At 38.1% G+C, this 13,432-nt stretch overlaps 1 protein-coding gene across 1 annotated transcript in view; it reads left to right on the top strand.

Moving 5' to 3' along the window:
* The window catches only part of MAN1C1 (mannosidase alpha class 1C member 1), a 94,363-nt gene that overhangs the window by 60,696 nt on the left and 20,235 nt on the right, over window positions 1–13,432 (top strand). The window contains exon 6 of the mRNA XM_063456471.1: window positions 12,239–12,333. Within this exon, the coding sequence (XP_063312541.1) occupies window positions 12,239–12,333 (95 nt within the window). The remainder of the gene's footprint in view (window positions 1–12,238; window positions 12,334–13,432) is intronic.

The raw sequence follows: 13,432 nt of genomic DNA, 5'->3' as shown, positions 1-13,432 counted from the left end.
GATGCTCTGCCTGTGTGCTGAGTGCCTTCAGGGGTCAAGGCACTCAGTGAAGACTTAAATGGTGTTTGGTTGTTTTTCAAACATGGGCCTTCCCTTAAAAAGGTGTGTCCTCATGTGCTGGTCACTGTTATGATGAATGAGCACCTACAAACCTATATGAGTCATTATATGGATCACCAATGCGTAAAATGTGCCTGATCGGACTCAGTCATTTAACCCCTTAAGGACCACGGATGTACTAGGTATGTCCGACAAAAAACGTTCCTTAATGGCGGCTAATATGTAAGGGTATTGCAGCGGCGCCTCGATGTTGAAGCATCCTGTAATACCTCTCCTGACTGCCGGGCCGCCGAGTGATCGGTCCTTAAGGGTGGCTAATATGTAAGGGTATTGTAGTGGTGCCTCGATGTCGAAGCATCCTGCAATACCTCTCCTGACTGCCAGGCCGCCGAGTGATCGTTGCCCCACGTAGTGCCCAGCAGTGTAGCAGAGCATCGAAAGCCATTGGGCAGGCTTTCGATGCTCTGCCTGTGTGCTTAGTGCTTAGGGGTCGAGACACTCAGTGAAGACTTAAATATAGTAAACAAAATCAATTTAAAAAACTAATAAAATAAATGTATTGATCTCTCCCCCCACCCCTAGCATGTGGCTTCCAATATGGTGCTGCCTTTCTAAAGGAAGTGCATCATGGATCTTCTGGGGGTGTCCCTAGCCTGCCTCATCATAAAGGCAGGCTAGGGTCATCCAATCAGAGCTTTCCCCTATAATAATATTTATTATTATTATGATCCCCATTTGTCTGGTCAGGTCAATATTAGTAAATCTTCACTTGTGTTGAGTGAGATATCTGTGTTTAAGTAGAGATTTAGGTAGGTTTAGGTAGAGATTTGTAAAATTGTGAGACCCAATGGCTCTTTTCAGAGCCATTAACCCCTATCTTGCCAGTGATAACTATAACTCACTTGATTTCCCTGGGCAGCCTGGACTCTGCGTTGGGGACTGCTTCAAGTGATATCACACACTGGTCCGTTTTTTTTTTTGCCGTTCATTTTTATCTTGTTTTTGGTTACTGCGCCAGAGTTTTTTTATGATCAAGTTCAACCTATGCATGGAGGCATGAGTGTACTCAGGAGGCCTTGCAGAAAAGAACCTGGAGTGTTTTCTTGCAATAACCAAAATCAGGTTCCCCTAAATCACACACAAATGTGTGTGTAAAAATGAAAATTGAAAAATACCACCACACATTTTCTCCATTTTTTTTGGCTAAAAGGGTTGCATCAAAGGCATCAAAACACTCCATATACAATACCTTTGGGTGTCAACTTTTTAGATATATGCACGTTCAAGGCAAGAAAATAAATTGGGATATGTAAAAAGGCCCCCAAAAAGAAGATAGGCAAAGAAGATATGTCAAATTTGTAAAAACACATGTCAGACATTTGGCATTTCACCCCCCAAACAACCCAACATACATATGCATAGGTGGGATCACTGTACTCAAGAGATGTTGCTGAACACATCTTGGAGTGTTATTTATTTATTTATTTATTTATTTATTTATAAAATATTTTACCAGGAAAGATACATTGAGATTTCTCTCGTTTTCAAGTATGTCCTGGGTCCACAAATCATTGCATTGTTACAGTTAGTGTACAATAAAATACAAAATTAATATACAATATATACAACATTTAACATAGAACAGGTAGGAAATATATAATCAACCATGACAGGTACATTCTGTTTTGAGGTATGTAGAGAAGGATCTCTTAAAGGACTTTAAGCTTAGGGAAGATTTTAATTTGTGCGGGAGGTCGTTCCACAAATGCGGTGCTCTGTAGGAGAAGGAGGATCGGGCTGCTTTCTTTTTATATTGAGGTAGACTAAGTAAAGTGTTGGTACTGGATCGGAGGTTGTAGGAAGTGGGAACAGCCGGGGAAAGCATTGCGTTCAGGTAGGGTGGGAGTTTCCCAGAAAAGCTCTTAAACACAAGGCTAGAAAGATGAAGGGTGCGTCTGGATTCCAGCGACAGCCAGTTTAGTTCTTTTAGCATGTCACAATGGTGGGTCCTGTAATTACATTGTAGCACAAATCGGCAGAACGAGTTATACAATGTGTTGAGTTTATTAATGTGGGATTGCGATGCAGATGCATATACTACATCCCCATAATCAATGATTGGCATCAGCATTTGCTGTACAATCTTTTCCTTTACTGAAGGGCTTAGGCAGGATTTGTTTCTGTACAGGGCACCTAGTTTTGGATAAAGTTTAGATGCAAGCTTTTCTATGTGCAGGCCAAAAGATAGATTGGGGTCTAACATCATACCCAAGTATTTGAAAGAGTGGACTGCGGTCAGTGTGCCATTTGAAATTGTTTTGATGGATAGGTGAGAATTGTGTAATTTGTGTAATTTAGGTACTGTTCCAAAGATCATTGTGACAGTTTTGTCAGTGTTCAGGAACAGTTTGTTTTTTGCGATCCACTTTTCTATCTCTGTAAACTGGTCTTGGAGCACAGCCTCAAGCTGCGGTAGATCGGAATTGCTCGCATAGATTACCGTGTCATCTGCGTACATGTGTACATTTGGGGATTTGCAGACATTAGGCAGATCATTTATAAATAATGAAAATAGTAGGGGGCCGAGAATGGAACCTTGGGGAACACCACACGTGACTGGGAGAGGGAGGGAGTCGCTGTCAGAAATGGACACATATTGCGAGCGTTCCGATACATACGATCGAAACCAGTTTAGCGAATGATCACCAATACCTGAGTTTTTGAGTTTGTGCAGTAGAATGTCGTGGTCTACTGTGTCAAAGGCCTTAGCAAAATCAAGGAAAATAGCTCCAGTTAGGTCTCCTTGTTCCATGCCAGTTTGGATGTCATTGCAAACTTTTAAGAGGGCAGTTGTAGTGGAGTGATTCTGGCGAAAGCCCGATTGATCAGGGGTCAGATAGTTTGATTGTTGGTAATACTCACATAGTTGCGTGTGGACACATTTTTCTAAGATTTTTGACAATACCGGGAGCAATGATATAGGGCGATAGTTAGAAACCAAGGTAGTGTCACCACTTTTATGGATAGGCACTACTCTTGCAGTCTTCCAAAGTTTGGGTATGTATCCAGACACCAAGGATTCATTAATTAGGGTTGCGACGGGTTCTTTGTCAGTAACACATAACAGGAACTGGGAATCCATGCCTAAAGTACAATATCACATAAAAATAACACAAAAATGTGAAATACCCTAGGGTGTCTACGTTTTTAAAAAAAAATATGATTTGATGGGTGTAAATTACATTGGCTGGCTTGAAAAATGGGTGCATGATGACCAGCTGTGAAAATTCCATGTTGGAAAACTGGAATGCGCACCCTCCAAATAAGGTCTTTTAGCCCCCAGAGAACCTGACACACCTGTACATGGTTGGTATCACTGTACTCAGGAGATGTTGCTGAACACGTATTGGGGTGTTCTTTGGCAGTAACACATAACAGGAGCTGATTATCCATGCCTAAAGTACAATGTGTGTGAAAAGTAACACAAAAAAATGACTACCCAAACGTTTGACAAAGACTGCAGGTAGAATTAGTGCAGGGAAAGTGTTAAAATACCACTATTTGAAATACCCTAGGGTGTCTACTTTTAAAAAATATATGGTTTGATGGGGGTAAATTACACAAAATTCCCTAAACAGGACATGGGTGCATGATGACCAGATGTGAAAATTCCAAGTTGAAAACTGGAATGTGCACCCTAAAAAGAAAAGGTCTTTTAGCCCCCAAAGAACCCAACACACCTATACATGGGTGGTATCACTGTACTCAGGAGATGTTGATGAACACATATTAGGGTGTTCTTTGGCAGTAACCTTTATAGTTCTCAGTACATGTATTCTTAAATTGCTATGTGTGTGTCAAAAAAATCACCAATTTTTTTTTTTTATTTGGCATAGATTGGGGGTAAAATGGTTGCATGAAAAGAGTCAAAATACCAGAAGTTTAATACCTTAGGTTGTCTTCTTTTAAAAAAAATATATACATGTGAAGGGTATTTCAGGGATTCCTGACAGATATCAGTGTTACAATGTAACTTTAATTACCGTATATACTCGAGTATAAGCCGACCCGAATATAAGCCGAGGCCCCTAATTTTATCCCAAAAAACTGGGAAAACTTATTGACTCGAGTATAAGACTAGGGTGGGAAATGCAGCAGCTACTGGTAAATTTCTAAATAAAATTAGATCCTAAAAAAAATATATTAATTGAATATTTATTTACAGTGTGTGTATAATGAATGCAGTGTGTGCGTATGTGTGTGTGTATGAGTGCAGCGTGTGTGTATGAGTGCAGTGTGTGCATGAATGCAGTGTGTGTGTGTGCATGAATGCAGTGTGTGTGTGTGTGTATGAATGCAGTGTGTGTGTGTGTGAATGCAATGTGTGCAGGGCCGGTGCAAGGATATTTGCCGCCGTAGGCAAAAAACATTTTGCCGCCCCCTCCCCCCCCATATGTCCTGACTTCCCCTCCTCCTCCCTCAGTGGTCCTTACCTCCCCACCCCCGTGTTCCTTCACCCCCCCCAGTGGTCCTGACTCACCCCTCCCCTAGTGGTCCTTACCCTCCCCTCCCCTCCCATAGTGGTCCTTATCCCACCCCTCCCTCTCATAGTGGTCCTTATCCCCCTTCTCCCTCCCATAGTGTTCCTTATCCCCCCCCATCCCTCCCATAGTGGTCCATATACCCACCCCCCTCCCTCCCATAGTGGTCCTTATACCCCCCCTCCCTCCCATAGTGGTCCTTATCCCACCCCCTCCCATAGTGGTCCTTATACCCCCCTCCCTCCCATAGTGGTCCTTATACCCCCCTCCCTCCAATAGTGGTCCTTATCCCCCCCCTCCCTCCCATAATGGTCCTTATACCCCCCTCCCTCCCATAGTGGTCCTTATACCCCTCCTCCCTCCAATAGTGGTCCTTATCCCCCCCCTCCCTCCCATAATGGTCCTTATACCCCCCTCCCTCCCATAGTGGTCCTTATACCCCCCCTCCCTCCCATAGTGGTCCTTATCCCACCCCCTCCCATAGTGGTCCTTATACCCCCCTCCCTCCCATAGTGGTCCTTATACCCCCCTCTCTCCCATAGTGGTCCTTATCCCCCCCTCCCTCCCATAGTGGTCCTTATACCCCCCTCCCTCCCATAGTGGTCCTTATACCCCCCTCCCTCCCATAGTGGTCCTTATCCCCCCCCTCCCTCCCATAGCGGTCCTTATCCCCCCCCTCCCTCCCATAGCGGTCCTTATACCCCCCCCCCTCCCATAGTGGTCCTTATACCCCTTTTTTTTGTAATTATTAATTTTTTTTTTATTATTATTATTTTTTTATTATTATTTATTTTATTTATATATTTTTTTTCCGTCCCCCCTCCCTGCTTGATATATGGCAGGGAGGGGGGCTCTCCTTCCCTGGTGGTCCAGTGGCAGTTCAGTGGGGGGAGAGGGGGGCTGGCAGAGCTGTAACTTACCTGTTCTGCAGCTCCTGTCAGCTCTCTCCTCCTCTGCGCCGTCCGTGCAGCTCCTTCTATCAGCTCACACTGTAAGTCTCGCGAGAGCCGCGGCTCTCGCGAGACTTACACTGGGAGCTGACCGAGGTGCTGAACGGACGGCGCAGAGGAGGAGAGAGCTGACAGGAGCTGCAGAACAGGTAAGTTACAGCTCTGCCAGCCCCCCTCTCCCCCCAGTCTGTATTATGGCAATGCAAATTGCCATAATACAGACCTTGACTCGAGTATAAGCCGAGTTGGGGTTTTTCAGCCCAAAAAATGGGCTGAAAAACTCGGCTTATACTCGAGTATATACGGTAATTTTGAAGAAAATGGTTTGGAAATAGCAAAGTGCTACTTGTACTTATTGCCCCATAACTTGCCAAAAAAAAATCTAATAACATGTTAACGTATTTCTAAACTCAGGACAAAATTTAGAAACTATTTAGCACGGGTGTTTTTTGGCGGTTGTAGATGCGTAACAGATTTTAGGGGTCAAAGTTAGAAAAGGTGTGGTTTTTTTAGTTTTTTTTAATCATATTTTATAATTCTTGAATAGTAAATTATATTATATGATGAAAATAATGGTATCTTTAGAAAGACCATTTAATGGCGAAAAAACCTGTATTTAATATGTGTGGGTACAGTAAATGAGTAAGAGGAAAATTACAGCTAAACACAAACACCGCAGAAATGTAAAAACATTCCTGCTCCATAACGGTAAGAAAATAAAAAAACGGTTGAAAAAATAGAAAAAAAGGTTTAAGCAGTTTGATATTACTCATATTATTCATATTATTATTATCATTATTATTATTATTATGGTGTTCTAATTTACATCTCTGTTATTTATTTTTTATTATTGGTGATGAAATGTAAAATAAGGAGAAACTACAATATGCACTCACAGAAGTGTGAACGGTGTGTGCATCAGGAAAAAATAGCTAGGGTATAAAGGCTTCTAAAATTCCCCTGCTTCAATATTCATATAGAAGCTCATGTATGCTGTATATTATGGCATCTGTTATGTGTTTTATGGCATTAGAAGATATATAGCAATCACATGGTAATTGAGGGATTAAATATGGCAAATGAATAGTGAAGAATGCTTGTGGACCTAAATACGGCTAATATTTTAATGAAATAAGGTAAGATGAAGGATGAGTGATTGCAACATGTAGTATGAAATATGGTAAATGTTATATTAAATATGGCAAATATTTAGAGGAATATTCTGCAAACCAGGAGTGTTAAATCTGTGTGTCGGTGTGAGTCTGTCACTGTTTGTGTGAATCTGAGTCTCAGTCTTTGGGAGCATGCTCTACGACATTGATACCAAGGTACTGCTTGTTCCTTGCCTTGTTCTACACCCAGACTGGTGTTTGGGCCTTTCTAACTAGCTGAGTCTTTTTTTAAATTTAGCTTTGTAGGAAACAATGTTATGAACAAGACTATATTCTAATTGGACATGTTCTTGCTAGGGGAATAGAGAGGTATTTGTTTGTGCATAAATACAGATGTACATATATGTAATGTTCTGGCATATAACCGTTACAATAATTCTCCCTGGTGTAGTGTTAGAGTTAAGAAACCTATAGCACATTGCATACTCTCATGTTCTCACATCTAATCACGTGTTCTATTTCATATTATACTCAACATAGTACGGAAGACTCCTATAATCAGGAGTAAGATAAAGATTGATGCAGAATAAAGGTTAGCATGAGTAGACGTGCTGAGGTTTGGGGTTAGGTAAAAAATAACATTTACTTAAATCTAAAATCTTCTGGTTTTTTTTGGGGGGGATCAGTTGCGATGCACCTAAACTGAAGTTAAAGTGGAAACACTTAGCGCTTGGGTCTCCTACAATATTTTAATCTTAGACTAGGCAGAGTTGTTGTGAAGACATATGGGAAAAGAATAGCAAAATGAGTACAATGATACTTGCCTGCTTCTCACCAGGAAGCAACTGGTTTCAATTCAAGCTTAATGGAACACTCCAGGCACCATAATTACTCTAACAAAGTAAAATAAATAGGATGGTGAGAGCAAATTTTATACACCAAGTGTAAACAATGAAAGATATATGAAACATGCAATATTACCATATTTCTGTGGACTTTCTAAATATATGTCCTAAAAATATAAAATACAGAACATAGCATAACCTGTATGCAATAAATGAATAAAAATAGATATAAAATTGCCCACTCACGTGGTGCTGAGCCGTTAGAAGTGGCTCAGACTACAAGCGCCTTTTCAATAATCTGGAGACCGCAATGCTGGAATACAAATCAGGATGTTCACTGGAAAGGTTTCCCCTTGTATGATATGGATAAATACCAGGTGGAAAAATAGATACAGGAACAAAATCTTTATTTGCATAAGTAGCAGCATAAAATGGAATCTCCCAAATACAATTGCACTAACGCGTTTCGACCGTTATGGTCTTTATCAAAGTGCTACATGTCATAAATAACTTAACATTTAAATATCTTCAAATAAAGGCGCGCTGAAATTTCTTCGCCGGTTCACTTCCGGTTTCTGTTTGTTACTCTCGGTCACCTGATTTCCGGTTTCCGGTTACGTTGCGTGTTCAAGGGGCACTTCCGGGTCAGCGGTCATGTCTCCTTCCGTATCAATGAACTTCCGGTTTTGGACAAAGTTAATGACTTTCCTTAATGTCCTTAATGCGCATGTGCATTAAAAATAATAATAAATAAACAAAACAAAAACGTCCATACAATAAAATGTTGTCTTCTTTGTACAATATCATAATAGGAGCCTCATCCCCCCACATAACAATATGTGCTCAGGAAAAATATATATCATATATAGATATTTACATACAATATATAAGAAGAGGGGAAAAGAGATATATATGATTGAAATAAGCCATAAATTGACAATAACATTTCATAATAACCATAAAAAATATATAATACATCACAAGTTGCCATAATATATTATTTCTCCCATTTAAAATCTTGTAAGATATTCAGTAAACTCATTGTATCTTGGAAATAGGGATTTTAAACAAAAAAGAATATACATTTTTAAAAGTAGAACATCCAAAAATTCCAGTAATTTATGTATTGCCCAAAATACATAAAGATATTTTTAACCCACCCGGTAGGCCAATAGTATCCGGTATAGGATCACTTTTATCTAACTTGTCGCAATACATTGATCAATTTTTACAGGATCTTGTTAAGAAATGCCCAACCTATTTGAAAGATACAATGAGTTTACTGAATATCTTAAAAGATTTTAAATGGGAGAAAGAATATATTATGGCAACTTGTGATGTCAGCAGCCTATATACGAATACGAATATAGCTCATGATAGAGGCTGTAAGGCTGCAAAGCACTTCTTACAAAAATTCCGAGATTTTAATGAGCTACAGGTGGATTTTATTCTAAAAGGAATTGAGATTATATTAAAGAATATTTTTTTCTGGTATGAAAATCTATTTTATTTGCAGATCCAGGGAACCACTATGGGGACCAGGTTTGCCCCCAGTTATGCTAATTTTTTAATGTCTCACTGGGAAGAGACGTTTGTCCTCCCCAGTATGGATCTGGGGGCAGGCCTGGTCCTCTACAAGCGTTATATAGATGATATTTTTATCATATGGACAGGGGATAGGAATTCTTTGGTAAAGTTTCTATATTTTTTGAATTCCAATGATTGGAATAGTAAACTTACTTCCAATATTAGTAACCAAAGTATCACCTTTTTAGATTTGGATGTTTTTATAGAATCAGACCAAATTAAAAGTAGAACTCATTTTAAGAAGGTGGATGCTAATAGTTTTATAGATTTACAGAGAATTTTAAACCTTGGCTTATTAATGTACCAAAAGGTCTGTTCCTCCGATTAAGGAGGAACTGTACGGATTTTAATGATTATCAAAATAAATCATCTAATTTAGTACAACAATTTTGTAGATAAGGGGTATGACCCAATCTCTCCCAAAAATGTTAGAGATGAAATAGGCAGAAAAGAGGAGTCAACTTCTGGAATATAAACATAAAGAGAAGAAAAAGGATGAATCGATTCCCCTGATTTTAAAGTTCAGCACAAATAATAAATCTTTGTGGAATTTTTTTTTAAAAAAAACTGGTACGTGTTAAAGGAGAGATCTTTTACCCTTTTTAGGTGATAGACCTCAATTAATTTTTAGAGGAGCTAGAAATTTTAGGCAGATTTTAACAAATAGCTTTTTTGATAAAGAAAAAAAGGAAATTAATTTTTTAGAAGGACAAACAGGTTTTTATTATTGTGGTGATTGCACTGGATGTAGATTAAAAAGAACTACAAATAAGAGTATAAAAATTTCTCTTCCAATAAAAACCCAGAGGAAGAATATAAAATACACTCACTAATTACGTGCAATACAGCCAATGTTATATATCTTTTAACTTGTCCATGTGGTTACCAATATGTTGGCAAAACAATAAGAAAATTAAAAGTTAGAATGGGTGAACACATTAATAATATAAAGAAAAAATTTATCAATCATAGTGTTTCAAAACATTTTTTTGATTATAATAATGGTAACTCAGAAGGCCTTAAGTTTATAGGTATAGAAAGAATTAAGGTACACTGGATAGGGGGTTGTAAAGACAGTACTTTAAGTAGAGCAGAAATGAGGTGGATGTTTAACCTCAATACCCTAACTCCAGAAGGCCTTAATGTAGTTTTTGAAATTACTTCTTTTTTTATTATATAGTTATTAAAGTGTTTTATAGACTATATACAATGTGTTATTTATTGAATAGTGTTTTTTATGTATACACACAGATATATATATATATATTGTGTGTATATGTATATATATATATATTATGGTTATTACGAAATTTTATTGTCAATTTATGGCTTATTTTAATCATATATATCTCCTTTCCCCCTCTTCTTTTATATTGGATGTAAATATTTATATTTTTTATATATTTTTCCTGAGCACATCTTGTTATGTGGGGGGATGAGGCTCCTATTATGATATTGTACAAAGAAGACAACATTTTATTGTATGGACGTTTTTGGTTTGTTTGTTTATTTATTATTATTTTTTTTTTAATGCACATGTGCATGAAGGACATTAAGGAAAGTCATTAACTTTGTCCAAACCGGAAGTTCATTGATACGGAAGGAGACATGACCGCTGACCCGGAAGTGCCCCTTGAACACGCAACGTAACCGGAAACCGGAAATCAGGTGACGGAGAGTAACAACCGGAAACCGGAAGTGAACCGGCGAAGAAATTTCAGCGCGCCTTTATTTGAAGATATTTAAATGTTAAGTTATTTATGACATGTAGCACTTTGATAAAGACCATAGCGGTCGAAACGCGTTAGTGCAATTGTATTTGGGAGATTCCATTTTATGCTGCTACTTATGCAAATAAAGATTTTGTTCCTGTATCTATTTTTCCACCTGGTATTTATCCATATCATACAAGGGGAAACCTTTCCAGTGAACATCCTGATTTGTATTCCAGCATTGCGGTCTCCAGATTATTAAAAAGGCGCTTGTAGTCTGAGCCACTTCTAACGGCTCAGCACCACGTGAGTGGGCAATTTTATATCTATTTTTATTCATTTATTGCATACAGGTTATGCTATGTTCTGTATTTTATATTTTTAGGACATATATTTAGAAAGTCCACAGATATATGGTTATATTGCATGTTTCATATATCTTTCATTGTTTACACTTGGTGTGTAAAATTTGCTCTCACCATACTATTTATTTTACTTTGTTGTATGCTTTCTGTGTGATTTGGAGTGACTCACACTTGGTGATTTTGAGCATTTAATCAATATATTCCCTTTCCTCCACTGTGGTTTATATGTACCATAATTACTATAGCTCCCTTCTCCTCCCATTGTCATTAGTCAAGCCATTTTTGAGCGGTTTGACTACTTACCAGAGTTATGCCAGGGGATGCCCTCCATTACTAATGCCACAAGTTCCTAAGTAGGAAATTCCATTAGCTCCACTGAGCCCTGCAATGCAGAGATTAACTCATTGGTTGAGAGTGATCAGCTGACACTTTCAGCCAATAAGAAAAGTTGTGCATTGCAGGGTTTCACTCAGGAGAGCTGAAGGATGTTACTGCTGAGGAAATTCTTGCTCTTGGGAGATGGAAGCGGAGGTGGGGAGCAGGGACCCCTGATGAAAAGTCAAACCTTTCAAAAATGGTTTCACTTCTCATAATGGTGGAGCATCAAGGCACTCCTGGCGTCAAAACCACTACAGTAAGCTGTAGTGGTTATGGTGCCTGGGACATTGCTTTGATTACGGATTAAGCAAGCTGATCAGTTTAAATAACTGCTGTGGCCAATGTCTTTACTCAGGGGTTACTGCCAAAGGTATTGGTTAGCAGTCCACATTGCTGAAAAATTAGGATTTCATTTTAAGTTTAATTTGAATACCTGATAATCCACACTGAAATAAATAACCACGTGGACGTGGTGTTTATATACTAAAGAGTGAACAGCAAAATTGCAGTGAACAGTAAAATGAACAATAGTGGATTTGTAATAAAAAAATAATAATAATTAGGCCTAATTTTTCCATTTTGGCAATTCTATGTGATACTGATTTTATAACCCACATATTTGGCCTGTATTCACTGCATTTGTCTCTGTTAAGGTCTCTACAGTCAGTGTGAATTCTATATTTTTCAGGTTTTCAGGGAAAAAGCTATTGGTCTTGGACAGAAATTGTTACCAGCATTCAGCACCCCTACAGGAATTCCGCGTGGGATCATCAACCTTGGAAAGTAAGAAACCAGCAAACGTTAGAATTAGAGCATGTAATTCAGTACTGTAAAACTTCCTGATTTCTACTTGTAGAACCATTCTCAGACAATTTTACAGTGAATTATTATCCAACGAAAGAATAGATATTCTACACACCTTGCGGACACTCACCATTCCTGTCCTGTTCAGCATGCAGTAGACACAAAATTGTACAGTGTGTAGAAATTTCACAGAACTACAGAAAGGGTAGTTACCTTATTACAAATACAAACCCCAAGTAAAACATTTGTGTACTACGTATTTTATATTAACATCATTTGTAAAGCCAACATTTTAGCATAACTTACAACTATACAAAGATGTTATTTAACAAAAAAGTAACCGACAGACAAAAATAATGTTGCTGTAATCATTTTTTGGTAACCCAATTTATTTGTACACTTTAAAAACAGAAAAATGCTTTATTATTGTGACATTTCTCACATATTATTGGTCATAATTCAGGACAGTCCAGAACACAACTTAACTATTTATCAGCCCTGATCTGTTTTAAGGGAGCTTCACATACCTTTTCTCTCAATTACTGCGTATGCCAACATTGTTATATTTCCTAAACAACTGAAAAGAAAATATGTTCTGAAGAGAAAATTAACATCCACAGCAATTAAAACGTGTGTTTAATTTGACATATAACAAGTACACTGACTATACATGATGACTAAACATATGGCTGTTTTGTGAGAAATGGTGATTAAGATTTCCATGATAGAATGACATTATTGATCACATATTCAGCAAAGCTGGTCCCCTGAATTGTAGTACAGGCTTTCATTGCATAAAGTAAATGTCAGGATTAGCAGAATATAATAGTTTAAAGGGACAATTTACAGGGATTTTTAAATATATTTATATATAGATAATGCAATAATAAAATAAAAAACACTAAGAGCTGAAGGCTAATAGTTTAATTAGGTTGTATTAATGTTAGGGGTCTGGTCAATTAATACATACTTTCCTTGCCAATCTCAGATATTTGGGATCTGGTTAGATGTGTGATTAGTTTGCAGTTGGGCATGTTCAATGTCCTCAATCCCCAAAGAGCTATATCTCATGGCAGAT

Source organism: Pelobates fuscus, chromosome 1 (genome assembly GCF_036172605.1).
Source record: "Pelobates fuscus isolate aPelFus1 chromosome 1, aPelFus1.pri, whole genome shotgun sequence".
In the NCBI taxonomy this organism is placed as follows: domain Eukaryota; kingdom Metazoa; phylum Chordata; class Amphibia; order Anura; family Pelobatidae; genus Pelobates; species Pelobates fuscus.
Note: the sequence above shows the minus strand (reverse complement) of the source record. Positions and strands in the feature narration are given on the sequence as shown.